Source organism: Puccinia triticina, chromosome 1A, assembly GCF_026914185.1.
Source record: "Puccinia triticina chromosome 1A, complete sequence".
In the NCBI taxonomy this organism is placed as follows: Eukaryota; Fungi; Basidiomycota; class Pucciniomycetes; order Pucciniales; family Pucciniaceae; genus Puccinia; species Puccinia triticina.
The window spans coordinates 2,568,357-2,581,500 of NC_070558.1; the positions used below are offsets into that span (position 1 = coordinate 2,568,357).

Here is a 13,144-nt window from a genome sequence, read left to right on the forward strand (position 1 = left end):
GTAAAGCAAGTTGCAATACGTTCTCCGCCCTGTCCCACTCCCAGATAGCTCTCCCTGTAAATGAAGTCGAATTGGAAACCACAGGACTTGTCTAGACGGAAAGACCTTCTTTTCTTCTCCGCCGTTTCACATCAAAAAAAAACCCCAGTAGATTATATCCATTACTTTAAGGAAACTCCAGTCCCATCCAACTGTCAAGGCCTCTTCAGGATTATTTTGACATAGGGCTTCTGTTGGGCTTACTTGAGGCGTGCTTGAACTGTGTTTGTATTCACCTGAGGAGCAGCAGAGGCAGACAGTATGGGAGGCGTGGATAGCCTACATAGAATAGCGGTAGAGACACATAGTATGGGTGCACGGAGGGAGTTTGCCTCTGGAGACTTCTGGCGGAGGGCAAAGCTCTGGCTGAGCTTGGTAGAGCTGCCGTGTGACTCTCGGTGTGCTTCGGGCAGCACAATGCACATAGGCGACAGCTTTGTCTTAGGGAAGAAGCGAGGCTGAGCCAGAGCTGGCAGGGAGATTTGAGCTGCGTGGCAGCTTGGATGCTGAGCACATTCCTGGCCCACCACGAATGCAGCTGCTGAGCTCTGCTGCTGCCGACCAATATATATAAAGCCCTCTGATGCCCGGTGCATCCTGTTTCCCCAACTCCTCACTTCCTCCCTCTATCCCACTGGAACCAGTGGAGCCCCCGGGCGGCTCACCAGCGGCTCTTCCCGCACGCACATGGCACCAACTTTTGCCTCCAATTCCCTCTTCCACTGGTTCCACCGACACAGACTCTCGCCTTGCCCCCCTCGATCCCTGTCCACACATCCAACTCGCGCCTGTTCCACCGCGGCCAGCTCACCCGGCGCGCTGAGATAGTATCTCCTGCTGTTCTCCGCGATCCGGCATGCAAGCGACTGACCCGTGCATGGATGTCGATGGAAAGCTGGCCCATGGGGCAGAAAGTTGGAGAGAGGACTGTCTTTTTCTGCAGCCGCAAGCGAGCGTCGATGCCCCGGAACCCGGCGGGTCCGAGCTGGTCGATGAAGTGCAGGACCCCCTGCAAGCTCCAGCCCTGGGCGGGGCGTTCGATAGCGCGCAGGGAAGACTCGAGCCGTCTGGCCAATCCGGGACGGGTGCTCGGGTCGTCCGGGATATCGCCGAGCCGCATCGGCCGTCGACTGCCGTCGGTCCGGCTCGGCAGGCCGGGCAGGATCTGGGTGCGCAGGTCGAGGAGCTGCGCGCTGAGCTAGTATCTCCTTCTTTTCTTCGTGACCCGTATACCAGAAACTGACCCGTGCAGATCGACTCAACTCATGGTGGCGGCCGTGCTCCCGGCATCGTCAAAACGTGGGAACAATGGATATCTGCCTCAGGAACCGGATGACTTTGGCGGCCAGTGCACGTTCTTGGCAGCCATAATCTAGAAGAAAGTCGTCCTTTTGAAGTTGTTGAAAGGAAGCATTTAACACGTTCCGTATGAAAGCTGACTACAGTGACCGAGATCCGATAATGTTAATACGAGCAGAAGGCCCAAGGTGAGTGGAGACAGTTGCAGTACTAATATTTTCTAGGGACAGCCTTTTTGCACACCAACCGGTCCCCCCGCACACCCAAAAAACTGTGCACTCTCATCTTTTTTGGAGTGCACACCTCTGCGCTCCAACTTTTCCTGGAGTGCAAACGATTCAGTCCAAAAACTGTATGTTTTTAGTATGTCGCACTCCAGGAAAGGTTGGAGTGCAGAGGTGTGCTCTCCAAAAAAACTTGGCGTGCGCACCTTTGAACTCCAAATGTCAAACACTTCAATACCTCTTTGGAGTGTACCACCGAGCCATCTGGAGTGCACAGAGGTGCACTCCAAGATGTTCTCTGAGACTCTCATTTCAAATGGACATTCAGCTGACGAGGTCACCTGGAACAGTCTCTCGTGTCACTGTTAGATTCATGGATAACTTGAGTCCTCCAAGTTCAAGGCTGTGGAACTGGCGAGCCCCGCCCTAACTTGAACTAAGTTAAAGTCGATCCCTGAGGGAGGCCGGAGGCGCTTCGTGCCTTCACCTTCGGAACTTGGGTAAGTTTGGCCCCGACCCTCAAACCAAGCACTCAGCGAGTCAGCCTCCCCTGAGCCCTCCATGACCGGAGGTTGCGCTCCGCCCAGTTTGCGCCTCCGCGTGCCGACCGGCGATGTTGTTCGCCCGAGGCCGCCCCCGACCCGGCATCCGTTGAAGACTTGAGCATACTTGAAAATTAGTTCGTACATATCCAACATACTTAAATATGTAGATGATTGACACGCGCTATCGGATCAATCATTGTGCGGCTCGACCTGTTATGTAGTCTTGAGAAGGAGGTTTAGCAGATCAGTCTAGCTTGAAGTGAGCTGCTCCTGCTGCTCCCCATCGACTAAACATGACGAGATGCTCTCACTAGGCCGAAGTGACCAGAACGAAGACTAGAGGACGGTGAGTAGGAGCGTATACCTGGAAGAGTTAAAGAGGCAACTCAATGCACTCATTCGTCCTCATCCGCTCAAGTCCGTTCACTTTTTGTCATCCTCAACCACTCCTCAGCTGGTCTGTTGTACCAGAAGCCCTATTAAATACTTGTGAGTCAGCTATCATCAGACCCGATTAGATACGCTTCGGCTTCACCATTCTTACAGACGGCTGGTATTCAGTTTAGAGAAAAGCTACGATATTGCAACTTCCAAGACTCGCACATCCGACAAAATGCAGTTCATTCGATTTGTCACGCTCATCACCAGCTTAGTTTTGGTTCCGGCCTTCACATTGGCCAGCTGCCATTTTAAGCACTATGCCCCGCGGAACAAAACGGCTCTTGCGACCTGTATCCCAAGTATGAAGCCCTCCCGCGTAGATAATTCGAACTGCGGTAGTGTGAAGTGGTACTTGTCTCAGTTCAGTCAATTGTCTTGCTCAGCTGTTCCCCATCCCACATCCCCGAGTGCTATACTAACCTGCTGCTCAAAAAACAAACTATCCGTCTTATGTACTGCAGAAGTGCTTGGGCGAGTACAGACGACTGTTACAATCTATGCGCCTCTTGTCTCTTCAGTGGCATTTCAGCTGGCGCTTCGGAGGTTTCTTGTCGAAAACGAAGTCTGTTTGCACATTGTCATGTCGGATACTTTTAAAAAATCTCCCCAATCACGCAATGGCGCTGCGCATTTTATCATTGTTATCATCTTCTTGATTTAGTTTATGCTCTGTCTCAACAGCTATGATTTCAGTGTTTTTTTTTCCTCACCCTTGCTGTCTGTACTGTAGCCTTGCTGTTCTTTGCCGGGCCTCCCTTTCCATGATATTCCATAACAAAGCTTGAAGCTCTTTTCTGAAAATCGATCACAGCTACACCAGGCTACACCAGGGTGTGACGAATTCTTTTTGGATTGGTTCCAAAGGACAATTTATTCCTCAATTGCATAATGCTACAAACGGGGCCTTCACATGTCTCATCTGTGAAATTCAATCTTTATCAAGAGTGAGACTCGTGATTGCTGAGTGACAGGTGACTCGCCTCTCAGACCTGTCCATGAAATAAACTGTCGTGATCACTATCCGTACGATCTGTTTCCTATTGTTATCCGACCGGAATGTTCAGAAACCACCTCAAGTTAGGAATACCCTGCAGGTTCAACACTCGATCACTACATGGTCATTATTACAGCTCGACCTCAATCATCAAAACCTTCTACAGCCGCCATTATTCGTCTGGATCTCTATTCAAATCAGAACATTCTTCAAAGGCTGATGTGGTCGAGGAGCTTGAGAGGCGAGGTCTCATGGCTCAGGTGACCAGGTAAGCATCAGTTCTATAAATTTTGTTTCCTAGCCGATCCATTTAAATCATTCACGATTGCGTCCTGACCTGTCAGTCGTGCCATCCGACAACATTTATTAGATCGGCCACGCACAATTTATCTCGGCATTGATCCCACTGCCCAGTCCTTGCACGTTGGAAATCTAGTGGTCCTCATTGCCCTTCTTCATTTCACAATCCAGGGACATCAGACAATTGTCTTGGTACGCATCTTTTTCCTTCTCAAGAATGCCTTCTCCTCTGCAACCGAAATTACACAGGCAGATTTTTAATTCTGATGGGTTTGTCGTGAAAATTAATCAGCTTGGAGGAGCGACTGGATCTGTCGGAGATCCATCTGGTCGGAATTCTGAAAGAGTGGCTTTATCGGAAAACGTATTGAAAACCAATTTGCAATCCATCGAAAATCAGTTAAAAACACTGCTTTCAAATTGTTTGAAGCATGCCTCCACCGCGTTATCGATCAACCATCCACCGAATCGTCACCCAATCAATCCATTACTACCCATGATCAAAAATAATCTTGAATGGACGAAAGATCTTCCGCTGCTGGAATTTTTGGGCTCCGTCGGTAGGGTCGCACGCGTATCCACTATGCTCGCCAGGGATAGGTTAGTTCAGAATCTAGTTTCTTGGGACGAGACACGACAAAGAAGGGAAAAGGGGAGACCAAGGATTTATTGATTTTGTCCAACTTAGTGTCAAGCAACGATTGGAATCAGGATCAGGGATATCATTTACGGAGTTTACATATCAACTTTTACAAGCATATGACTTTGCACAACTACGCTCGAGATATCAATGTACGATTCAACTTGGAGGTAGTGATCAGTATGGGAACATCATGAGTGGAATCGAATTAATGGCCAAACTACAAAGCTCGTCAACCACTCATCTTGGTACTGAAGGCATCTCCGGTTCCACCCAGCAATTGAATTCAGACGAGAATTCAAACCATAACGTCGCTTTTGGGCTCACCGTCCCTTTGCTTACTACAAGAGAGGGCGAAAAGTTTGGAAAAAGCGCTGGGAATGCGGTTTGGCTTGATCCAAATCTGACATCTCCTGTCGAATTCTATCAGGTTGGGATTGTTCGTTTTTTTAAATCAAAAGGCTTTCATAACCTCATTACGTTTTTTCCCTCCTTTGGGTCCCTGACAGAAATTCATGTCCATACCCGATTCAGAGGTTCGCAAATATTTGAAAATGCTGACATTTGTTCCATTAGAAGAACTTGAACAACATTTTGAAAGTTCAAAACATCTAGATAAGCCAGACTCAAAAAGAGACCTCCAAAAACTACTAGCCACAGAGGTAACGCTACTGGTACATGGTGGTAAGCTTGAAATACCGGGTCTCACACAAAAAAGAAAAGAAAAATGCACTCATGGCAGAATCCTTCCTTGATATGGGCATTAGAGAAAGGATTGCGACAGGCTATACAAGGAACGAAGTTTCTCTTCCCAACTGAGAAAGTTGAGCCTGACGGGTGTCATTGGACCAGAGAAAAGCTGGACGTAACCTTTGAAAATTCTCCGAATATGATTGAACTGAAATCTACTCAAGTAGTTGGACAATCAATTGGAAATCTTTCAGTCACTAGTGGGCTTTGTCAATCTAAAGGTCAGTCTCTTATTCCATCTCAGGCTCCCAGAGCACCGCCGCGAAATTGATCCTCGTTTTTTTGGCTGGCTACTGTACACCTTGACCACTTCTTACGACGGCGGATCAATGTGGACAGCTGACGCTAAACGAATAATTAAATCGGGAGGAGTTCGATTCAATCACCGCCAAATCGCTGATTTCGATCAAGTAGTGTCGGAACACGACTTGATCGACTCGGCTTACTTGCTACTGATGCGTGGCAAGAGCACCAATTATAAAGTGGTTAAAGTTATTCACTAATCTCATATAAATACTTCGATCCGCCAATTTTATTCTGTTTTTCGGCTTTACTTCAGATTGAAATTAACTCCAATACCTTCGCAGTACAAAGGTTTTGTAGATTCAGCTCGAAGCTTCTCCGGAATTACTACTAAGCTATCACAAGTGCAGAGGCGCGCCGTGTGTGAAATGACATCGGGCTCCCCTTCCTGCCACAAGCCAACCTGAGTCTTGTAGACACATGACCCTGGTCTGACGTAGGCGGGTAATAGTTTCGCTTGTCAGTTTGTCTCACTGCTCGAGAGGTATTCATCTCTCACATGGATGAGATTGATTTCCTAGCCTGCATTTATCACTGGCCGTGGAAAGAAGCTTTTGATCACCCATACAAAGAGCTGACAAGAGACACCAGTAAATTTTTCTGAGGCTAACATGTCTGATGCCTGAACATGTAGTTTATTTGAAGGGATTCACCTTAATCGGTGACTGGTTCTACCAGCCATTGAGTGGAGACACCCTCCACTTGATCACAGGTCACTAGCTGGCTGGGGAAATCCCAGATCAGTGACCAGTACTGCATGCTGGTGATTGAGCCGGGCCTCTCCCAGCTTTAAGGACCATATTTACTGTACATAGCGCAAGGAAAGTCCCGGCTTGATGGACAATGTTTACTGTCCATCCTGCTGCACTTTTCCAAGCTGAGTGGCCAGTGTAGACTGCCTACCACGCTCGGAAAGGCTGACTAGATGACCAGCATGTGCTGGTCATGGGGCTAGGGCTTCTCGCTGGATGGCAAGTATGTACTGGTCATCGGATTTGAGCTCGGAGAGGCTGCGGATCAATGACCAGGGCATGATGCCTGTCAAGCCAAACTTAGCTAAGTCCCTCGATCGGAGGCGCGCGAGCGCTGTCGCGAAGCGACCCTCCGCTGCCCAGGTTTTGTGGCTACACGGCGGGGGTACTTCCTGCCCCGCCCGTTTGTGGAACCGACGAGAGGAGGGTAATCCGTGGAGCCGACGAGGATCGGCTCGGTAACCCCTCGGTAAGCTCGTCGGTTCCACGAAACGCTATTTTTCCACGTGGAACCGATGGGCTTCACACTTTTCCCCGTCGGTTCCACGATGTGCCTTCCTGGCACGCGTGGAGACCACGTCAGCTCGTTGCTCACGTCGGTTCCACGGCATTTTTTTTTTTTTTTTTTACTTCCAGCCAAGACCACCTCAGGCTGGTCCTGAGGTTTTGAAAGTCCGACAAAACTCGATTTTGAAGAGAGGAAAAAAAAACTTGAAAAAAAAAACTTAAGAAAAAAACCTGTCGCAAACACGATCGCAAACCATTGTTTATGGGGTTGATATCGTGTAAAAAAGCGGGAGAGGAATGTGAAATGGCTGTGCTGTGTAGCACTCCCTCTCACCCAGGCTCCCTGTGCTTGGCGTGGGTTCCATTCCCAATTATCACAATTTTTGTCAGGCTCCTCCCGCTATATTTTTCAGCCCCGCCTACGTGGCCACGTGGATTCCACGGGTACACATCTGTAAGTATCCGTGGAATCCTCGGGGCCATCACGAGGTGCCCCCGTGATCCACTTGGTGGAGGTCAAGTGAACGTGTGGACCAGCAGCCGCTGGTCCGACCTCGCGCAGGGGCACTACGGGGAATCCACGAGGATTCCTCGAGATATCCTTGTGGAAGGACTCCCCGGGTGTATCCGTGGAATCCTCGGGGCCATCACGAGGTGCCCCCGTGATCCACTTGGTGGAGGTCACGTGAACGTGTGGACCAGCAGCCACTGGTCCGACCTTGCGCAGGGGCACTACGGGGAATCCACGAGGATTCCTTGAGATATCCTCGTGGAAGGACTCCCCGGGTGTAGGTTCCTATGAACTCAGCTCCGCCAGCCCGGCCAGCTCCAGCGCTCCTTCGGCTTTTAGCCGAAGAATCATAGTGCCACAGGTGGTTGGAAGTCAAAATATAGGTAGTTGATTATCAAACTCCAAAATCTTTGGGGGGGGGGGGGTGATTTGAGATGAAGAGGTAAAGATAGGGAAGACTGCTATGATTCTGAAACAATTTCAGAAGCAAGATTGAAAAGCTGTGCTACACTGCAGAAAGTGGCTAACTTAACTAAGTCCCTCCCGAGGGAGGCCAAAGGCCTCCCTCTGGGAGGGACTTATGCCTTACAGGTGATTTTGGCCTGAGAGTTATGCCCCAAATCCTTGCCTTTTTGTGCTAAGGTCCCTGTACGGTGGTGTGTTTTTGTGATCACCCCGTACATTTTCACTAAGACTCATCAGAAGCATGGATATCTCCAGCCACCTTCTGGTATATTTTTCTCCTTGCCAAACTTGAGATACAGGGGATGTAAACACAAGAAAACTTGTCCTGGCTAGAACAGATGATTGATCACTGTTTTTTGAACTGGCTCCCTTGGGATTTGGAGTGAATGGCCGAGAATGCATGTTCCCACACGCATCCTGCAGCTTTGTGACATTCTCAGATTTGTCAGAGCAGTGAGTCCCAGATACCTGTCATTTTTTTTCCTTGAGGCAAGTGTATGGATTTGCACTAAAAATGCTGTTTTAACAGTCTCCGGGTTGGCTTTTGTCATCCACCATCTTTGATGGATCATTGTGAGTGAGGCAGGAGGACTCATGATGATATTGATGCATCATAAATTAGACAAGATGTTGATATTTCATCTGATCCAAAAACATTGTTGGGATCCTTGGAGGTGAAGGAGCTATGGGAACATTTGTCAAAATCAGCGTTTTTGGCCTTTGCTCTCAGTCCTAAATCACTGATACAGCATAAGTCCCTCCGGTGGAGGCGCTTTGTGCCTCCACCTTCAGACTTAGTTAAGTTTGAGAACTGGTGATTTTAGCTCAGCGCAGCGGCCACTGCTAACTCCCCAGCCCAAAAAGCGGTAGCACAGCAAGCAGGGCCGCTACTTCCAGCGCAGCGAGCAGGGCCACTACTTCCAGTGCAGCGTAGCAGCCACCAAAACCACTGCAGCGTAGCAGCCACAAAAACCACTGCGGTTTGTGCTTTGCTGCACTTTTTTGGCGCGCAGCGGAGAACCGCTAGGCTGAGGCAGCCAGGCCAAAAAACGGTAGCACAGGTCAGCGGGCAGGGCCGCTACTAAGTATCAGCACAGCAAGCCCATTTCCTCTGCGCTTTGCACTGAGCTGTACTACTTTGAGCCTTGTCAGAAGAATGAGGCTGTCTTTCAAGAGGTCCTAGCTTGTTGCTTTGTAAAACTTGGGTGTTCCAGATAGGGATTATGGGATGAACAAATGGGGCTTGAAAATGGGAAGGTGGAATGCACAAGAGATTCCAAATTTTAATGATTGCCATTGGTATCTGTTTGCTGGGAAGGCCACCCTTTAGAAGGTACATTATTTCCCTTGCAGCTGCCCAATGGCGGGTGGAGTGCATTTAATTGGATAAAATTTCAAGTAGGACTCATCATAGGTGCCTTCAAGGGCAGAAAGGCACTCAATTAAGGAGAGTACCAGCCAGCAGGTTCCCATGGCAATTTCTAATCTGAATCCATGATATGAATTTTAATATGTATGTGAGCAAGAAAATTTCTACTATTTGGCTGTAAAATCTTTTCCAAAGTTGTATTGCAATTATTGTCTTTTCTCAGAAGCTTGGACAGAATTTAAAAAAAAGTTTTGAAAATCCTTCGTAAAACACATATTTTTCATATACACTCCAAGGTTTGATTTGACAGGTGTCAGATACAGCCCAAGGCTAAATTGAAACCCAAAGCCATCATCATTGAGAAGATGATCTTGGAGTAGACTTCAGGAAAAACTGAGGTCATGTTTGGAACCAGAGCTGCTCATTGAACCCTCCAAACACGGTGCATGGTGATAGACCACTGCCCTCTGCCCAAACGGAGGGGCTGACGAAGAACCAGACTGTTACACAACCTGCAAAGGACAAGATGGCTCAAGCTGTGGGATACTACAGCCAAAAGTTAATCTAAAAACCAAAAATAAACCCATACACCAAAACAAAAAAAGATTGGATAAGGTCCAACCTTCTTAGAAAAGACAATATGAGGAAAAAAAGAAAATTATTATTCAACTAAAACACATCAGAAAAGCATGTGTGCCTTCTGAGCAAGAAGAATGACTAGAAGGCTTGAAAAAAGGAGGCCATAAATTGCCATACTTTTCACAAGTGAAGAAGATGCTAGGACATTTTGAACACCTATCTGGTGACTTGCCCCATTTTCTTTCAGAGTCTGTTTCTTGTACACATTCCAAAACTTTTTTGCAAGAGTTGGGTTTTGGGCAAGATCTGAAGTTCTTGTCACCACCCCATGTGATTTTGGACCATCTGGATGGTAATCTGCCACCTTTTCTCTGACAAGTTTTTCACACAGGTCCCAGAGTTTTTTGGCCTGAGTTGTATCTTGAGCAAGTACTGAGGGTATAGTAACCACCCCAAATGGGTGAAGATAAGCAGCCCTACATAGGAAAAGTATTACCTTAATCATCAATATTGAAGCTCAGGGTATTCACATATTTCTCCAATCCAAAGCCAGATATGAGTGGCCAAACAAAGAAAATCAGCCTCACCTTAAATTCTTATCCTCTAACTCAAGTGCTGTGGCAGCATATAGGGAATTGAATGCACCATCCTTTGGTGTCAGTAAAACCTTACTAATTGCCCACTAGACAGACAATCAGGCCAGGAGATGTCAGCAGGTTCTTTGTGAAATATATAGTATTGACACTGGTGCTTCAGCTCACGGGGAAAAAAGACTGTTGAAGATATTTCACTGGCAAAACACCTATATTTTGATTATCAAAAGACTTGCATCAATGCTTAATTCTCTCAACTATAGCTCAATCTCAATTTAATAACTAAACTTACCAGTCACAATTTTAGTGTTTACCCCACCAGGATGCTTTAAAGTTACATGTTAAAAATCCATCAGCCTCCAAATGATGATTTGCTGGAGGGAATTTTCCCAGTGAAAAAGACTTACAACTGATGTACAAATGATTCTTGTAGAGCTGAGCCTCCTTTGTAGCTCGTTGGTAAAAAGTATTTTTTATGAGGATTGCAGTAATTGCCCGTCAGTTTTCCATTATAAATCCAAATCAGAAAATTTGATGTTCTATGCGGTAAAACAATCAGATGAACTTACCATTAGCTTACTCAAGCCGTACCGGTCCGTGGTGAAATACGAGTGTTTATTTAAGCTATCCACCGACGAGAAATCCGGGGTGCCCCTTACCCACGAGTGCGCTACACTGGCAACATTGACAATTCGAACATGCGAACCAGGCTCTTCGGGCGTCTTTTTGAGCAAGTCCAGCAATGGGAACGTGAATGCAAAGTGACCAATAGCGTTGCAAAGCTGCAGCTCAATACCATCCTCGCTTAGCTGATATGGTGTAAACGCCTGGAGGACCGTCAAGACATGCCCAAATAGAGAAAAAAGAAAATCAATAATCAGAAACATGAAAGACTTGAGGTGTCTAGAGTGTGTGACAAAAAAATCGACTCAGACTATTCCAGCGTTGTTCACCAGGATATCGAGCCTGTCTTCCTTCCCGAGGAACTCATGAGCTGCCGAATGGGCAGATTTGAGTGAGGTGATGTCCAAATGGAGAAATTGAGGGTTTGAACCTGGCACAATGACATTGATCTTTTTGATCGCGTCCGTGGTGTCCTTGTCGGCCCTACATGCCAGGCTGTTCAACGGAAGTCCATTAGATTCTCTCTGGGCTTGACTGTTTTGGGGTTCAAACCAATTTTTGATCCAAATTCTTACTAGACTTTTGCGCCACGACGAGCGAGTTCCAAAGCAGTAGCGTAGCCTATACCAGTACTAGAACCTGTAACACGATTCAAGAGCCATTTTGTCAACCATTTGATTGAAGCAGCCCTCAGATTTCGAGCTTTTTCAACTCCACCTGTCACAATGGCGATCCGGCCTGTGGATAACAAAGTGGATGATAAAAAAGATTGAGTATTAAACCATTAAGGATTTGAAAATCTAGTAGAGAATTTTGGATTGACCTTGGAGATTTGGCATCTGGTCAACCGTCCAATCACTTCCTTTGGCAGATGCAAAAAGCTCTAGTGCAAGCTGAGAGCTTTTGGAGTCTGCTGACCCTCTGGTAGGATCAATTACTACAGGGGATATTGATATCAATTTACATCGTGCTGCTCGGAATATGGTGCGCCAAGAAAATGAGAAGATCTATGCACCTGGGTCCGCATGTTTTACTAGTCCAGTCGCAATCGGAGACATGCTCCTTGCTGCTTGAAAGAAGCAAAGAGCTGCTACCACTATGCAGTGATATTGCACGAAAATATACATCTAAAACTGCAGGAAAGGGTATTGAAAGACTTTTGTGGACCCAAATAAAAAGAGCTAATGATGTAGTACGAGTGGGCTGTCAATTTTCTAGATTGTTGCAGTGATAGAGGAAGCTCACCCTTCGCCATGGTGTCTTCACAGGCGCGATCTGGATTTAAACCGTCCCTGAAAGACGTCACAATGAACTTGGGGAATGTATAAGGGTGATATGATCTTGCCTCGAATGTCAAGGACTCAGTATCCGGGCTTGAGCTTTAACCGGTGGTAGTCTACAGACTCAAGCCGTCGCCTTTCCGACCCAACCTCTGTTGAAACAATTCCAACGCTAAAACTACGAAGAAAAGTCAAAATGAGACAACTTAGCTGGAATCTGGATGGCGTCGAGGACAGACAGAGGAAATCCACAACCGAAGTCTCAAAAACTATTGTTACCGGTTTCCAAGTTGTGGTTCGGGACAAGGCTGAATCTGGAAATTCAGGTCTGAGCCAACAAATTTCAGATTTCACAGGAAAATCTGGGCTTCAGGACTCTAAATCACTTTTGGGAGGCTCCCAGATTGTGACAGGAGGTGCATCTGTGAAAACCTTACTAATTCCAATTGGGACCCAATGGATATCATTAAATATCTACTAGAGGACTTTGTATTGAGATCTACAAAAACTGAGTGACTCACTGTTGAGATCTGAGGACCTCTCAAGAGAGAATATTACTTGTCTTTTCCCCAGGGCCTATAGCCACAAGCTTCCACCATCATACTTTACCAATCAACCTGGCTCCAGGCAGAATTCACCATTGAGCCTATCCCAATGACCTGGGAGGTCTTGATATGCCATTAAAGAGAAATTATTAAATATATATTGGGTTCTATGAGGTTCAATTCAACCTCCCTGAAATTCTAATATATGCACTGGTCCAAATTGCAGTCTACTGCAGCACTTCTCTGGCTATACTTTGGGATCTAACCTTATGGCAACGGTGAAACCATTTCAATACATGTATTGTAATGGCTGTTAAAGTACATTGTAATTGGCAAAAAATGCATGTATTTTTTGAAATTGTAGCACATTGCTGTGCCAATGCG

General features: G+C 46.8%; 4 protein-coding genes across 4 annotated transcripts; 3 read left to right on the forward strand and 1 right to left on the reverse strand.

Moving 5' to 3' along the window:
- Window positions 1-895: 895 nt before the first annotated feature.
- Window positions 896-1,282, forward strand: PtA15_1A319 (uncharacterized protein; the record flags this gene model as incomplete). Its single annotated transcript, XM_053165334.1, has 1 exon — window positions 896-1,282. One exon carries the CDS (start codon window positions 896-898, stop codon window positions 1,280-1,282), a length of 387 nt encoding a protein of 128 aa, XP_053016536.1.
- A 1,438-nt stretch (window positions 1,283-2,720) lies between these two features.
- Window positions 2,721-3,145, forward strand: PtA15_1A320 (uncharacterized protein; the record flags this gene model as incomplete). The annotated part of the gene is made up of 2 exons (XM_053165336.1): window positions 2,721-2,908; window positions 3,010-3,145. The coding sequence occupies 2 exons, from the start codon at window positions 2,721-2,723 to the stop codon at window positions 3,143-3,145; spliced, it is 324 nt and encodes a 107-aa protein (XP_053016537.1).
- Window positions 3,146-3,604: 459 nt separating this feature from the next.
- PtA15_1A321 (uncharacterized protein) lies at window positions 3,605-5,735 on the forward strand (the record flags this gene model as incomplete). Its single annotated transcript, XM_053165337.1, has 7 exons — window positions 3,605-3,810; window positions 3,887-4,034; window positions 4,135-4,442; window positions 4,531-4,912; window positions 4,992-5,166; window positions 5,250-5,453; window positions 5,572-5,735. 7 exons carry the CDS (start codon window positions 3,605-3,607, stop codon window positions 5,733-5,735), a joined length of 1,587 nt encoding a protein of 528 aa, XP_053016538.1.
- A 5,115-nt stretch (window positions 5,736-10,850) lies between these two features.
- PtA15_1A322 (uncharacterized protein) lies at window positions 10,851-11,993 on the reverse strand (the record flags this gene model as incomplete). Its single annotated transcript, XM_053165338.1, has 5 exons — window positions 10,851-11,138; window positions 11,247-11,469; window positions 11,511-11,673; window positions 11,759-11,872; window positions 11,951-11,993. 5 exons carry the CDS (start codon window positions 11,991-11,993, stop codon window positions 10,851-10,853), a joined length of 831 nt encoding a protein of 276 aa, XP_053016539.1.
- Window positions 11,994-13,144: the final 1,151 nt, after the last annotated feature.